Genomic DNA, 16,622 nt, shown 5'->3' with positions numbered 1-16,622 from the left:
TTAAGGTTCCTACTAGCTAAGACTTTATGTTTGTAAGTCTCATGTTCATTAAGGAATTTAGTACCTAAAACCTTCTATGTATCATTTTTCAGATTATTGACCACCAAGGAGAGCCTGCAGAAGGAGCATATAAAACTTATAATTACGTGGAAAAAATTATTAAACAGGTATATGGGATTAGAGGCATTACATTTAAGACTTGATATTAAGTATTGTTAGGCAACAACTTTCCATCAACATCGGTTGTTCAGGTAAGAGGGCTATTGGTTTTGTGGGTTTTTTAAACCTTAGAAGGCAGCATGATTCATCTCTCCTATTATAGAATGTATAGCCATTCTCATGGCTCTTATCCGTGATATTTACTAAATGTCTATGGGAAAGTATTTCTCTTTATTCCTTACCTAGCTCATAGAATGGTTTAATATTGCAGCAGCTGTGAAGCATTTTGATACCTTCTGTTGAAAGGTGTTAGATAAATCTTGGTTTAAAAGTCATACCTTGAGGTCATTTTACTCAGAGAAATTTCTGAAGTGTGGGTAAAGTAGTTGTTTCTATATTAGCTTATATGATGTTTAAAAATCTGGCTTTGACACACAGGAAATAAGATGGAAGAATTAGAATTTTTGTTGCAGAAAGTGAACAAGGGTATATTTAACAGTCTTCCTTTTTTTAAAAAAATAAATACTGGGTCTCCCTATCTCACCCAGTTTTAAAATGCAGGGCCTACTCACAGATTGGATCCCACTCTGATTGTCATAGGACCTTTGAGCTGCTCCATTTCTGAGCTGGGCCACTTCACCCCTCCTTAGGCTACAGGGTGGCCCTTCACTTTAGAAGGCTCACCACATTAACATGGAACTTAGCACAGACACTTGATCATCGTGGCCCACTGCAGCTCAGAACACCCATGCTTCAAAGATCCAATAACCTCAGCCTCCCTGGTAGCCAGGATTATAGGTGTACACCAGCATCTATCTTCTAATGTGCGCTAGAAAGCTTATAAGGCCTTAGACTTGGGATTAAGTGGTATCCAGAGATTTTATCTGTTAAGTCAAAGACTGAACTTCAGCTAGGTGCAAAAAATAATATTCATTAATTTCATGGAGAATGCTCTTGCTTATTAGTTGAACACACTCAACAGGCCTAAAATATAAAGACAGCCTACCCATATGGCATTAACGAGACATCAGCGCACACTCAGAAAATTGTTCTCACTCACTAGCTAAAATGATAAACTTCATAACTGTCTTATCTTTTTTTAGATCATGAATTATGTTAATGTTGGGTTTTAATGAGACAAATGTATCTTCATCCTTTCTGTTTTTATGTGGATGCTCTCTCTTCTTTAGGATATATTGGGCTTTGAGAACACAGAGAAGGAAATGAAAGATTTGGACAATGAAGAAGATTCTACCATTCCAGAAGAAGATGATTATGGTGATGTTTTGTGGGATATACATGATGAGCAAGAGCAAATGGAGGCTTTTCAGCAGGCTTCTAATTCAGCATATGATCTAGGATTTGAGAAGGTAAGTGCTTACTATATCACAGAGACAAAAACAGTGACTTCACTAGGAAAAAAAACCTTAAAAGAACTTAAATGCGGATCTTTTGGATTGATTATAGGTAGCAAGTCATGAGCATAGGCTTAAACTAGGCCCCCAGGGTGACTCGGAAGGCTTGTGAACTTGAGCCACATTTTCATTTACTAATAGCACACCACAAAGCAGAAAGTCTTAAAAATCAGTTGTTAGAAATGTCTCCTGTAATTTATGACTGAAAGCTAGGAATCAGGACATCTCTTATGTCATTCTCTGCATGATAACCTGATTTAGGATCAGGACCACAAGGTAGCTCAAAGTAATAGTGTGGGCCAACTCAACCTGCTAGTTTCCAGAGAAAATTAAGAAAACTTGGTGGGGGGAGAGATTATATAATATGGCATGACAAATATATCATTATATGTCAGTTAATAATAATAGTTAACATATAGCAGTTACTGTGTGTCAGACACTATGCTAAATACTTTACAATTATTATTTCAATTGTTCTCTCAACAACCCTGGGAGAGAGGTGTTTCTTCATTTTACAGGGGAAGAAACTGAGGCAAACAGGTTAAGTAACTCATCCAGGGTCATGCAGTTAGGAAGTGTCTAAGGCTGGATTCGAATTCAGTTCTTCCTGACTCTAGACCCCATGTTCCAAGCACTATGGCACTACCTAGCTGCCCATTTATTCAATTATAGAGTAGCCGAATTAATCCATTTTTTATTAAGTGTTTATACAAACAGAATCTGAGATACAGGATAGTCAAAGCTGAGAATTTAGATTGAGATCTGAAAACAACCAAATTAAACATGAAGGACATAGAAAGCAGAAAGTACCAGAGTAGAAAGGCAACAAGAGTTAAGTTCTACAGCCCTTGAATTACAAAGGCCCCAAATATATAACTAGATGTGAGAAAAGCCTGGACTGGAGACTCCCATCCCCCTGGGGAGTGACAAACCTAGGGAGGGTCCTCTTCTCTTTTGTGGAAGCAGCACTTTCTCCTTTGCTGGTGTAGAAAATCCACAAGTTGAGGGTGTCTGGGTATGACTCCCTTCCCCATCTCTGCTGGAGGTCTTACAACAGTAATGCTCAGATCAAGGCTCTTGTGGCCTGGCCTGGGAATCTAACCATTTCAAGTCTTGGTTCTGTGAGAAAATCTGACTTTTAAACCACTAACTTAAAAAAACAACAACTTGAAAACACAGTTTGCAGTTGAAAGTTTTCCTATACTAGAATCTTATTGTTTAGTTTCAGATCAAACCAAGTTTTATGTAGGGAATTTTTTGTAACATAGTATGTTGAAAAGCCGTGAGGTACACTTTTAGTTTGTTTCACTGAGCCATGAAAGAGGAAGAAGATAGGGACAAAGCAAGAATTGGTCATCCGTTCATCCACCATCAGTGAGGGCCAGAACAAGAACCCCCAAAGAGGGTCCCTTCTGAAGGCTGGACAGCAGGGAACCAGAAAGAGGAAGCTCCCTGAGGAAATAGCAGAAATTTCTCCATAAACTTTCCTCGTTTGTTTGAGAAATGATAACCTCAGGGCCTAAGCTAACCCATCCTTAAAAAGAGGCATCTTCGGTTTCCTGAAAGAGGGGGATGCCCTTCTGGTTTTGAAGTACATATTCGTGACTCCCCAGAATTTGTCTTAGGAACCTCAGATAGCTCAGCAATTGTTTTCAAACACCATAATTTTCTCACTGTTTTGGCAATAGAAATGTAGATAGAATTATCATTATTAATTTGTCCTTTATGTAGAGTTTATTCAATAAATATTTAATGCCTATCCTTCTGCCCTTTGGCCCGTATTTCATGTTTCAAGCCTACAGGTACTTATCACAGTAAGTGATAAGACAACATGTAAGCCATCAGGCTCTGTGCTCAAGTCCATTATGTTCTAGCTCGAGGAAGCAAGGCATGTACACTGAAAACTCAAGCATGGGACAGCTAAATGCCACATTGAGAGTCTAGTCTGGAGTGGTAGCGAAAGAGTATGGAGAAACTTGGACCCAGCCAGGGTCCTGAAGGGTAGGATTTACATAGGAGTGAGGAGGAGTGATGGCATTATAGGTGAAAACAACAGCTTAAGCAAGAATATGGAGGCAGGAAATATCAAGGCATGTTCAGAGGACAGTGAGTACATGAGCCAGCCTGTAGTTAGGAGTTTACCTTTGTAAGATTGGAAAGGTAAATGGGAACCCAATTTTGGAGGTCTTGAATGCCAAGCTGAATCATTAAAGGTTTTTGAACAATGGAATGACATGATTTTCTTCTTGACAACACTTTTATTTCTTCATTGTGGATACAATTCTGAACTGAGTCTTTTCTTGGTCTTGTCATTAACATTTACTGGGAACTTTGGCAAGTCATTTAAACCAAATCAGTTTTCTTTGCTGTAATTAAGAGCAGATCTTGTCACATAAGTAATTAAGATTGTTACTGGGTTTTATGAGATAAAGAATGGAAGGAATTTTATATTTTTAGAACCATCATCATTATCAAAATTATTTAAGAGGCCAATCAAGTGCGTCACTCTGTGTGAGATTCCAGGAATAGAACTTTAGGCGCTGATTTAAAGTAGCATGCCAGCTAATCATTTTACTAGGACTGCGGGAAACTTCCAGTCACGTGTTATTGGCCCTAAGCCAACAGCCTTTTTTATCTTCTATCAATTAGATTTGGATTCTTTCCTTTGAATCTAAGTATATTTAATCAGCCATTATGGATAGAAGTTCTGGCAAGGTGTTACTGTCTAAAATTAGGATTTTCAGGTTCTTGATTTCATTTATTCACATTCTCTTTGTTCTAAGCAGATAACTAATAATCAGCTGTTTCTTGTGGCATTAGCAGTGTTAGAACCCTTATTGCTTCTATTTTTTTGTTTGTTCATAGTATTACCAGCGCCTAAATGACCTTGTGGCAGCAGCGGCACCTATCCCGCCCCTTCTTGTGTCTGGAGGACCAGGCTCTGGGAAATCACTTCTTTTATCTAAGTGGTCTGAGTTTTTGTTGTTTCAATTTACCTTTCATTTTTGAGTTTCACTTATTTAACTAGAATTAGACTGAATGCCTACTCTTGGCACAACTTTGTTGCTTACCTACTTGCAATACTATTGGAAAGTCAAGATCTACATAGAGGAAATAGTTCTGTGACATATAAGGACATTATTGTGAAGTACAAACAGTAATTACATTCTGGGGCATTGGAGAACATGAAAATGATCAGCTTGTGGGAAGGGCTTACATAAGCTCCTTCTTGGAACTGGTGAAGCTATTTTAGGCTGAATTATTACATTCTAGTTTTAATTTACATTTCATTGAAAATTGGGCCAAAATCAATGATGGCAAAATTAGGAAGCGGATGATTAATATTGAGTTATTAAAATGATATTTGGTGCCTTCAGCCTTTGCCTTGGAGTTTTAACATTATCAGGCTTGTTTAATTGATTGTGATGTATAAGCTGAACAAGGTGTCATAAGAAAGGAGTCTGTCATAGCTATTATTTGCATTGCACAACATAAAAAGCTAAAATTTCTTTTTTTTTTCCAGAACCTTTTAATTTAATTTGTGTTTACACTCAGGAAATACTTAGGTTGTCTCTTACCACAAAAATGGCTTTAGTTCATTAGAAGAATGTGTTATTTAAAAGGTGATCATTCATTTTAATTGTACTTTAAATTCTAATTTAAACAATCCTGGCTGGAGACATTCAGAGAGTTGCTTCAATTTATAGTCAAAATGAATCTGTAATGAAGTGATGAGTGTTCCAAAGAATCCCTAAATTCCACAATCCCTTAGGAGCCAGATTTCAGCACAATGAAATAGATTGTGAATGTTGAACTGCTGACAGATTGATGGCATTTGATAAGACTCCTTATTGTGAATTAAGATGCTTGGAAGATTAATTTAAAAGATGTTTGGGGGATTTTTTTTTTTTTGGAGAATGGCACAGCTAGTTTTCTGAACTGTTTCTCAAAAAAAACCCCACATTGTCTTTTCTATAGGATTCAGCTGCAGCAAAAGCATTCTCCAAACACACTAATTCTGTATCACTTTGTGGGGAGGCCCATGTCTACCAGCTCAGAGTCAGCCTCAATAATTAAACGGCTGACTTTAAAGGTAAACTGGAACCTTTTCTCCATGCAAGCAAAATCCTTATTTCAGTGTTATGTCTGTAGTTAGTTTCTAAGTGCTTGACAATAATTGAGGTATTTTCAGAATTTGTTAAGTGAATAACTCTCATGGCTGTAGAAGCATGTCCTTTTCACATCTCCATTTTGGTCTCTACAGATAGCAATATCTTGTGCCAATTGTCTCACGTCTCACCCTGTACACATTATGCGGCAGCTAATTTGTGTGCGTGTGTGTGAGAGTGAGTATGTGTGTCTCTTCTTGCAGCTGATGCAGCATTCCTGGTCAGTATCTGGGCTAACATTGGATCCTGGGAAACTCCTTGAGGAGTTTCCACGGTGGCTAGAAAAGCTCTCTGCTCGCCATCAAGGCAGTATTATCATCATTATTGATTCTATAGATCAAATTCAGGTACTGTTCCAACTTTCTGTTCATAATCTCCTTGGTGAACTTGGAATAATAAGAGTGCTTGCTTTTATAGCACTGGCCTCAGAGGCCCCAGGTTCAACTCCCAGCTCTGCCATCCATTTTCTGTGTGAGCTTGGACAAGTCACCCCTCTCTTTCCTGGGTCTCCGTTTCCTCATCAACAAAAGTGCTAAGGTCCCCTCCAACTGCAGTTCCCTTTGTCCTACAGTGTGCAAAGCTCTTGACTCACGAGACCCCTGCAGGCCAGTAGTGCAGGTAGTCCCACCATTTTACAAACAAGGAAACAGGATCAAAGATGGCATGACTCATCACACAGCTCCTAAGTTATGGAACCTGGACTTGAACCCATGACTTCTGACCCTGAATCTAGGGCTCCATCCACTACCTTGTGCTGCCTTTTCTGGAAAAGAACAGAGGCATCGCCCGTGACAAGAATAGCCGTTTGCATTTCTGTTCCATTGATTTTATAATTTTCTCCTGGGAGGAAGCCAGACAGTTAAAGATTATTGTTGTGCTGATTATCAGTCAAGGAAAGATCGGTCATTTTAATGAAGCCATTTATGTTGTTGAATAGCTAGATCTCTAATTTGTTGATGTTTCAGTATTTATAGACTGGTCTAAAAACTTTTTCTGATGACTTGTGCTATAAGATTAAGATTAACTCATCATATTTTAAATTAAGAGACTTTATATTTCCTTACCATTTGGAGCTCTTTAGATGGTGAATCTAGTGGTTTTATCATACAGTACTCTTAACGTGGAAGGTATATCATTAACAATAAGTATTTAATAGAATTTTTGGTATAATTTTTCAAATAGGTCCAAAACATTGAATGGTGACTTCTCTTTCTCTGCTTTGGTTAGTACTGGGAATGTGATTCTCAGCGAGTTTGAACTAATAGATTGGATGTTGTTTTTGTATTTTCAAGCAAGTTGAAAAACACATGAAGTGGCTGATAGATCCCCTGCCCGTGAATGTGAGAGTAATTGTGTCTGTGAATGTAGAAACATGCCCTGCAGCATGGAGGTATGATAATAAGTTATTCTTGTAGATTGTCTAGCTATAAATATGTAAATTCAGTGTGTGGTATGTGACAGTGTTACATTTCAATTCTTTTTACTTGTCCTGCCATAAAAAGTTCACTAACCTGCCAAGAAAAAATTATGAGCCTTCTTGCCAATTTCCTCTCTTCTATCAGTCTTTACTTCTCTTCCATCTTTATTCCTCTTGCCTATTATAGCATCCCTTTTGGCCCCGTGTTCTTGCTCCTTTCTAATCACTCCCACAAAGGCTTAACATTTTCCTCTTTCTGTTTTCTACTCACAAGTAACACCAAGATGCAGTTAATGTTACCAGCCAGCATCAGCATTAGCAGGACAATATTGCCTGCAGTCCCTACTCTGCCTTCATTTCATTTTTCTCTTGCCAGGGCTGATTTTTCACCTGTCAGTGATGAGTGTCAATTTGAATGTGTGGGTTATTGAATGGTGGGCACTTAGTTCATATTTTCTACTTTTGTTTTTTAAGAGTAAAATTGGTGAACATTAAATCAAATGCATTTGGGATTTTCTTAAAATACTAAATTTATCATATTTTCAGCTATTAATGATAGTCTTATTTGGGAATTGATATTTTTGTTTGGGGATCCTGTTGGATACATCAGAACAGAGAAAATGGTGTTTTTTCTATCATGTAGAGCAGGGCTGTCCAAAACATGGGCCATGCACCCCCATGCAGCCCGCCTATGTCCACCATAAGCACAGAAAACCACACAAATGCTTCAGTTAAAGCATTTATATCAATTTCCACACCCGTAGTAAACACAGGCGAGCCACATAAAATCACACTGCAGGCCGCATGCAGCCTGAGGGCCACACTTTGGACAGCCCTGATGTAGAGTGAGAGGACCCACGGGGACCAAGTTGGCAAGCTTGAGATTTTCCATAATACAGACTCATGGTGAGCTCTCAGGGTAAGAGGCCCATGTCCTGCAGTAGAAGAGACCTCAAGCATCGTCGAATAATAATGGAGTGTCTTGCACCTCTCACTGTTTCCCTAAGAATAGTGCCTTATTCATAGCAGGTGCCCAATAAATGTTTAACTAATGTAGCTTTAAGCTACTATATAGAATAATACCTTCTAAATATATTGTCCTCTAGAAATATTGTGTTTATGCTGTTTTGTGTCCTAGCACTGTGTGTGAGAATTTTTTTTAAGAGTGGTGACATAATTATGTTAGGAGGAAACAAACCAAATTAACATTGGTATATAGGATATCAGACTTTACTAGATATATTTCATATGTTTCCAGTGTGAAATAGGATTTCTGATTCTCATCAAAGATTTTAGTCTTTTGCTGGTAGATTATGATAGTACATAGTATGTTATTAGGCCAGAAGATCATTTTTTCTTATGTCGTTTTGAATATAAGGTTGTGGCCAACACTTCATCTCGATCCTTTAAATTCAAAAGATGCGAAAGCCCTTATTACTGCTGAATGCAACTGTGTAGATATTAAGTTGACTAAAGAACAGGTACGTACTTTAATTTTAATAAATGTGTCTCACTGTATATCAGCCTTCTTAAAGAGAATGTTGTTTAAACTGAAGGTAGGGACTGCTCACTGTCACAAGTAAACATAAGTTTTAGCCACTACATGGTTAAATGCACTTTGTTCTCAACTACTAGTGACAGATTTGGTATTCTGTGCTTTTGTATAATTGGAAATACAAGGTCTTTAAATATGTCTGGGTACGTGGTATACCCCACCCCCATTCCCCAAAAAATGCATATCCACCTCCTTTATTTTGTAAAATCAGGAACTTTACCGAATCTGAATGTATTCTGACACATAGAAATTGTTGCCTTGATCAAGATTACATAGCCTAGCCCATTGTTTGGTGATATGAAAGTCTCAGCAGTTCTGACTGCTTCATTTCAGGTTGGATTTTGTGTTTTGTTTTGTTTTGTTTTGTTTTGTTTTGTTTTGTTTTGTTTTGTTTTGTTTTGTTGGTAAACCACTGTTCTAGGAAAAGAAACTAGAGCGACATTGTCGTTCTGCTACAACCTGCAATGCCTTGTATGTCACCCTTTTGTGTAAAATGATCACGCGGTAAGTTGTAGTTCCATAGAATTCTCTCTTGCATGTTTTGTGTTCCATGTCATCAGCATGTGAATCTGGGAAGCCATCACCATTACTGTTCATTGGAGGGGTGGTGGTAACTCTTTGCAGGACACTAGCAGGCCATCACTCTACCGCAGAGTACTAGGGGATTACTAATAGCCGGTGTGGATGACCGAACCCTGGGGTAATTAATGAATTGTTGGATGTTATTAAATATATTTACCTAACTTTTTAGTACTAATCCTTGTCCAGGTAGAGGATTGCTCTTGGAAACTTTGAGCCACACAGGTAAACGCCATACACAAAAGATAAAAGCTTAGCTGGAGGATGGGGAGTTGGGGGTTGTGCTCCTTTGTTGCAAAAGCAGATCTCTTTGGAGCTATACAACCACTATATTTAATTATCTTTATTTTCATAATCTTCATGTTCTTTTCTTTAACTTAAAAAATATTAACATCTGAATTTTAAACTCCTTCAATAATGAATTCCTTTCCTTTTAGATGAGGCAGCAGATTTCATGTTTATTGACACCCTCTCTACTTACCTGTATGTCCTTGGGCAAGTTTCCTTTCTGTAAAATGAGGTCCCTTTAGACTAGTTTCTATTGTCTAAAGCCACACCCCTACATTCATTGGTGCAGTCTAAGGAAGGTTTAAAAATTGCACCCTCCAGGTAATATCCACTGGAGCCTTTGACCCTGCACTGTAACATAGGGCTTGACTTATCACAAAATCAAGATCTAAGCATCATGGAGAATCATATTTTTTTTTCCATTGAAAATGTGGATTTGTCCTAACCTCTTGCATGAAGACTCCAGTGTGTCAATTCTGGTCATGAGCATCACTAAAAAGCACAAAGATTGAGTCATATTTTCAATTCATGTAATAATATTTGTTAAAATTGTTCCTTAACTACAGGCCGATTTCTTTCCAGCCCTGGCCTCCAACTGATTTGCCTGGCTCACTAACCAGGTCTGCTTGTAACTATTTTCCTAGCCTCGAATGTTGCTCATTTGCATGTAGGGATCAGAGCACTCTTTTTAGTGTCCTGCATAGCCCCATGCCATGACATTTGTGATTTCTGCCATTAGCTCTGATATGTTTGGGTAGTGAGGCTTTTTCTGTATTGCTGTATTTATCACCAAATTTTGCCAGTTGAAGGAATGAAATCTGCCTTCCCTCCAAGGATTAATACAAGTTTTTTGATGACATGAAAAGCAATTTAAACCTCTCACCTATTATTTCAACAGTGCTGGAAGAGCCAGCAACATAGATGAAATCTTGCAACAGTGTTTCCAGTGTCAGGATACTGTGTCCTTATACAAGCTGGTATTGCGATCAATTCAGGAATCCATGGAAAATGATAAAGAAAGAGACCTAATGAAGGAGGTAAGTTCAGTGTCATAAAAGTTTTTTTTTTAAAAATATACTTTGTTCTCTGTGGCTTTAATAATTACTTACATATTCTTTGCTTAATGCTCTAATTTTAAGTTGTTTCATGTCAGTCCAAGAATGCCAGCAAATCACGATGTACCTGCTTGTTGCGGGGGCTTCTAACAATTTGATTTGTTTGGTAAAACATCTAATGTCCACGTTGCCCAGGAAAATCCATATGTACCCAATCGGACTGACTCCTAAAGATACCTTATTTAATTCTACTGATCAAAGATAGAAGGCACTAGCTGTGTATGACCAGTCAAGACAAGGACTGCTTGCCTCCAACTCCTGCCTCTGGGTGAATGATTTGGGGCAGGGCATCCTTTGCCCTGATTTTATGCTCGCCACCGGTGTTTCTTGGCTGTTTAGGAGGCTGTGGGCAGGCTCACAGCCTCTTAGGTAATTGTGGAATCTGCCCAAGTGTCTGCAGACAATTCTAGATCTGCCTGATTGAAATGTGCAGATGACATGATTTAGCTAAACTCTTGACTGAATGAAAGAGGGGTATCCAGCTAGCTCACCTCTTAAAAAAATGTATTCTAGACTTAGAAGTCTGTCAAAGTCTGCTTTTGAAATGTTCACTGTTTAGGAAAGTTAATGTTAAAATAACTTTAGTCCTTTTGAAGTACATTTATCATAACTTTTGAAATATTGCATTTTTGTATTGGGGATTTTTATCGGGCTTCTTTTTTTCCTCTTTGTACATATAATACATATTACAGTATAAGGGATCTTGTGTTACTTCAGTTCTGTTTGTAAAACAAAATTCCTGTAGCTTAATGACATCTTTGGATGCTTTGTTGACTTTTTTGAATAAGCAGTTGTTAGGATTAAGGATTTATATAGCAGTTTGTAAGGCTTCCGAAGCATGACGTCAGTCTGTTTGCCCTTTAGATCCTCTGCCTGGTCAGTGTGAGTCACAATGGAGTGAGTGAGTCCGAACTGATGGAACTGTACCCTGACCTGTCCTGGTCAGTGCTGACATCCCTTGTTCACAGTTTGCACAGAATGTGTTTATTGACGTATGGCTGTGGTTTACTCAAGTTCCAGCACCTCCAGGTAAGTGGGATGTTTTGCGTATTTGCCAAAGTGACTTTTACCTCTAACCTTTGAAACATTGTATCTGTCGAGAGCTTATGATGTACATGGCACTGAGCTCCATTCTAGGGGAGGATCCAAAGATGAATGAGATGGACCTCAGAGTCTAGTGAGGCCTTCATGTGTGGGGCAGAGATGAGCAATAACCAAAAGGGAGTTGAAGAGGTCCCAGCAGGTGCAAGAAGAGATTACTTCCTATTGGCAGATCTGTGTGGAGGGATATCAAGGAAGGCTTTGTAGAGGTTGAATTCGATCTGAGCCTCACTGTGTGGGTAGGATTAGGCTGTGCAGGACTGAAAGGACAGATCATTCCAGTCAGAGGGAATGGCGGGAGCCAAGGCATACAGGCTGAACAACACAGAGCTTGTTAAGGCTGGAAAAGGTAGGTGTTGGGCCATGAATGCCAGGCCAAGGAGTAAAGCATTTATGTAGTAGGCCCACAGTGATGCCATCAAAGGATTCTACAATTTGCAGATGGGGAAAGGGAGGCAACGTGAGTAATTTTAGAAATTTTAGATTTAGATTTATTTAGAAACAGAAATTTTAGATTTTGAAATTTTAAATTTTAGATATATTAGATTTAGAAATTTAGAAATATTTAGATTTAGAAATATTAAATAAAAACATACCGTTAATATTTGAACAAACTTTAAAAGAAACTACATACATAGAGCCTGTTGCTGTCCAAAATACCTGTTTTATTTTATCAGAATTTATTTGTGTAAAAAGATAAATATATTCCTAACTTTATTATCATTTCTATTTTTAGGGTATTTTTTATATTCATCTGTTCTGTATATGAGTAATCTCACGGTTGATTTTCATTACTAGGAATGTGTTTTTGTATTGTACTCATATTTTTTGTTTGTTAGTCTATTCGGTCTCATTTTCCAGCTTTGCTTCCTCTTTTATTTTCAGTTTCATATTTTACTTGGTATTTTTAATGCTTCTCCAACACTACACCTGTGATTTCATTGATGTAAATTCCCAGTGTGGAAATTCCCTCTGCTGATGCAGTTAGTAACTCATTCCTAACTCAAGAGTTACATGGGACGCTGAGAAGCTAAATCTCTTGCCTGTGTTCTCATGGCTGGAATGTGTCAAGGACAAGAGCACAGGTTTCCCTGCCTTCATGGCTGGTTTTCTATCCATTATGTCACGTTTCCTCCCATATATCTGAGATCTTTCACACATGAATTAAAATTTGAATTAATCTTTTCTTTTCCTAAAAATAAATGTTGGAATGGGGGTATTTTATCGAGTATCACTGTTATACAATGTGTAATACTTGCTAAAAAAAAAAAACACAGCCTCATGATTATTTTCTGTAGTACTACAATGATGGATTTGGAATTATAATCCTTTTTAAAAAAAAGATTCCATGACAGATGTGTGTCAACCCATCAGTAAACATTTATTAAGCGTCTTCTATATATCAGGCACGGTGCTAAGCATTGGGGATGCAAAAAGAAGCAAAAGACAGTCCCTGCCCTCAAGGAGCTTACAATCTAATGAAGACAACATGTGTGTAATATGAATATCACTTAATAAAATGATACAATTTATTTATTATTTTCCTAGGCCTGGGAAACAGTGAGATTAGAATACATGGAAGAAAGTCAACATATTTCTACCTATAGAGAAAAGCTAATAGAATATTTCACCTCACAACTAAGGTATTTCAGATCTTCCTTTTGGTCCTTCTCTAACTTCTCTTGTGAACTGTGGGTAACAATGTCATTTTCTTTTCATGTGGTTTTTGTAGTTTAAGAACTTGTTAGTGGCAAATAAGTTCAAATCCCCTCCTTTGCCCTATTAATGTCAAAAGTATCCAGTGATGGTCTAAAATGTAAGTCTTGTTTTAGAGGAGAGGAAGCACACCATCGTGCTTAGAGTCCACATACCTCCACCTGGTTGTGTAACCTTGAGCATGACTTAACTCTGTGCCCCAGGCAATTTTCAGAGACCTCACATTTCTTATGAGTCGCTAATAAAATTTGGTAAAGAAGATTTTCATGGCAGAAGTTTACCACGTGGGTAAAAGTGAGAGGTTCTTAGATCTAGAGCTTTAAGGGATTTCAGGGGCCATCCAGCTTGATCCCCTCATTTTACAAATGAAGTAGTTGTGTTTAAAAAAAGAGAGAGAGAGACTCAATATTTCACCAGGTATTCAAACCAAATTTAAAACAAGGAGATGTGGATTTGGCATTAAAAATGCTTTGGTGTTGAATTTTTCTCTAGTTTAATGGTTAAAAGAAAAACTATAGGTTTGTGTTTTATTTCACTGTTTAGTTCATTTGGTTTGGTTTTTTTGTTGCCTGAGGATCTTTGTTGCCCCTTTAAAAAAGTTTTATTGATGCTTTTTGTTTTGACACTATAATCATTACCTTTTGTGCATTTTCCAAAAAATCTTATAGATTGGCTTTCATTCAGGTGCAGCCAGTTACTGTGGTTGCATTGGTCTTTGATGCAGGGCCCATTACGCTCAAGTCCCTGGTGTTATCTTAGTTACTGACCCATTTAAAGAGTCAGGGCATTGTTCTAAATCACATTTATTTCCTTTGAACTAATGTACTTCACTGCCTCAAAGATCCATGACTTCATCACCGTGCCTAGAAGACACACTCCCTCCACTACTGCACTGGAGGGGCGCCAAATACGTTGCGTGATGATTTCATTGAGTCTGTTCCTCCTCCTCCTCTCCTTAGTAAAGCCCGAGTGACCTGGAGGTGTGCAGATGAGCTCCCTTGGCTTTTTCAACAACAGGGCAACAAACAGAAGTTGCATGAATGTCTGCTTAACCTCTTTGTGTCTCAGAATCTTTATAAAAGGTAAGAAGAGAGTGGATCTCAGTGAGTTAGTTTGGATTCCAAATAGACTTTTAAAAACAAAAGTGTTTTAAAATCAGTACCATTCTGGCATTTTGGAATTCTAATAAACAAATCTCAATGGAGACATTTATAGAAAATGTTACTGTTGTTCAGTCATTTTCAGTCACATCTGACTCTTCATGACACCTTTTCAGGTTTTCTTCGCAGAGATAATAAGGTGGTTTGCCATTTCCTTCTCCAGCTCATTTTACAGATGAGGAAACTGAGGCAAACAGGGGAGAGTGACCTGCCCAGGGTCATGCAGCTGGTAAATGATGCCAAAGTTGATCTCATGAAGATGGGTCTTCCTGATTCCAGACCTGGGTCTCTGTCCACTGCGTGTAGGAAATTGCAATATGGCCAGGTTTCCCCAAAAGGAAAAGTAAGAAGAAAATAACTTGTTCATAAAATCATAGAGTTAGGATGGGGAGAGGTTGACATTCTTCCACATCTCAGCACAGCCTAGAGGAGGCCACTTCTCATTGCCATTCATGTTCTCTGTGTGCAGGGATCAAATCCCAGCTCTCACACTTAGGTCCTGTGTGACCCTGGCCAAGTCTCCTCCATTCTCTGGGCCACTGTTTCCTCTACAAAATGAAATGTGGGAGTGGAACAGGGCTTCTTGACGTTTTTGGAGTCACTGCCCCTCAGAGTCTGATGAAGCGTTTGGAACCATTCTCAGAAGAATGTTTTTAAATGCATAAAACAAATTATATTGCATTGCAAAGGAAACCAACATATTGAAGTGTAGTTATCCAATTTTTTAAAACAAATTTCCAGACCCCAGGTTAAGAAGTACCAGATTAGCTAAAAGAACAAGATTTCAGTCTTTTCTATCTCTAATCCTATGTCTAGAGACACCTCAGTGGTGCAATGGCTAGAACACTGGACTTGGAACAGGAAGACCTCAGTTCAAATTCAGCCCCGGGTACTTACTAGCTGTGTGACCCTGGGCAAGTTGTTCAACCTCTGTTTGCCTCCCTTCCCTCAACTAAAAAATGGGGTTAATAGTACTATCTGCCTCCCCAGATTGTTGTAAGTGTCAAATGAGTAAATATTTGTAAACACTTAGTACAATGCCTGGCATGTAGTGGGTGTTTAATAAATGTTTATATCCTCCCTTTCCTTCCAGATTTACATTTTTGAGACCAGGTGCTATATTCTAACTCAATCCTGATTAATAACGAGCATAATGAAAGGGTCATTTACTTAGGGATTTTTCTGTTACATCTATTTTATCTAGTGCCATGCTTGTTAATATAGACTGTATTACTGACATTACACCTTGTGACTCACTATGAATATCAGAATTTTTGCCCTCTCATCCTTACAAATCTGAATGCTTGGATTTGAATGTTTTTCCCCATCCTTAGTGACCTTTCTTCAGGTTAACTTTTTACTTCTTTATGGCCACTAATCTGATTGATTTTTTTTCTTACCTGTATGTATTTTAATGCATTCTCCATCGGAGAATGACAAGTCTCCCTTGAACCTGGAATCATCTGCAGAAGAAACATTTTCTTTTGCCTTGCAGCTTGGTGATAAAAATGCAGAGTAGGAGCCCATTTAGAGCCTATCATTTTTCACAGCTTCATGAGTCCACGGCGTTCTTTTTCCCATTAGTTACATTAAGAGAGATCCTGACTCTTGACTACCTAGATGTTAGATGTCAGCTTAATGAGTTGGTGTCACTACATAATCGTTCTCTGAACGTATCTGCATTTTGACTAGTCAACGGGCTGTATTTCCTCATGGAAATACTTTTAACTGAACTTTACTTGTTTTGGCTTTCATTATTAAACAAAGCATAGTGTCGATTCTTTTCTTAGCAATGATTCTCCCACATTATTATTTAGTACAGAGCAGCCACTGAATTACAGTAGAGTGGGTAGATATCCAGGATAAGCTTCAGTACGTCATATCATAACTAGAAAAGGCTGAATCTCAAACAAAATTGACATCGACTCAGCATGGATTTTGTTTTCAA

General features: G+C 38.1%; 1 protein-coding gene across 2 annotated transcripts in view; it reads left to right on the top strand.

Moving 5' to 3' along the window:
- Positions 1-16,622, top strand: part of NPHP3 (nephrocystin 3) — a 46,444-nt gene that overhangs the window by 16,284 nt on the left and 13,538 nt on the right. For both annotated transcript variants that reach the window (XM_036760113.1, XM_036760114.1), the window contains exons 8-19: positions 93-167; positions 1,350-1,529; positions 4,440-4,543; positions 5,553-5,667; positions 5,947-6,090; positions 7,036-7,133; positions 8,539-8,641; positions 9,137-9,219; positions 10,481-10,619; positions 11,562-11,726; positions 13,347-13,441; positions 14,474-14,596. In XM_036760113.1, the coding sequence (XP_036616008.1) occupies positions 93-167; positions 1,350-1,529; positions 4,440-4,543; positions 5,553-5,667; positions 5,947-6,090; positions 7,036-7,133; positions 8,539-8,641; positions 9,137-9,219; positions 10,481-10,619; positions 11,562-11,726; positions 13,347-13,441; positions 14,474-14,596 (1,424 nt within the window). The remainder of the gene's footprint in view (positions 1-92; positions 168-1,349; positions 1,530-4,439; positions 4,544-5,552; positions 5,668-5,946; positions 6,091-7,035; positions 7,134-8,538; positions 8,642-9,136; positions 9,220-10,480; positions 10,620-11,561; positions 11,727-13,346; positions 13,442-14,473; positions 14,597-16,622) is intronic.

The sequence above is a fragment of the Trichosurus vulpecula genome, chromosome 5, assembly GCF_011100635.1.
Source record: "Trichosurus vulpecula isolate mTriVul1 chromosome 5, mTriVul1.pri, whole genome shotgun sequence".
Lineage (NCBI taxonomy): Eukaryota > Metazoa > Chordata > Mammalia > Diprotodontia > Phalangeridae > Trichosurus > Trichosurus vulpecula.
Note: the sequence above shows the minus strand (reverse complement) of the source record. Positions and strands in the feature narration are given on the sequence as shown.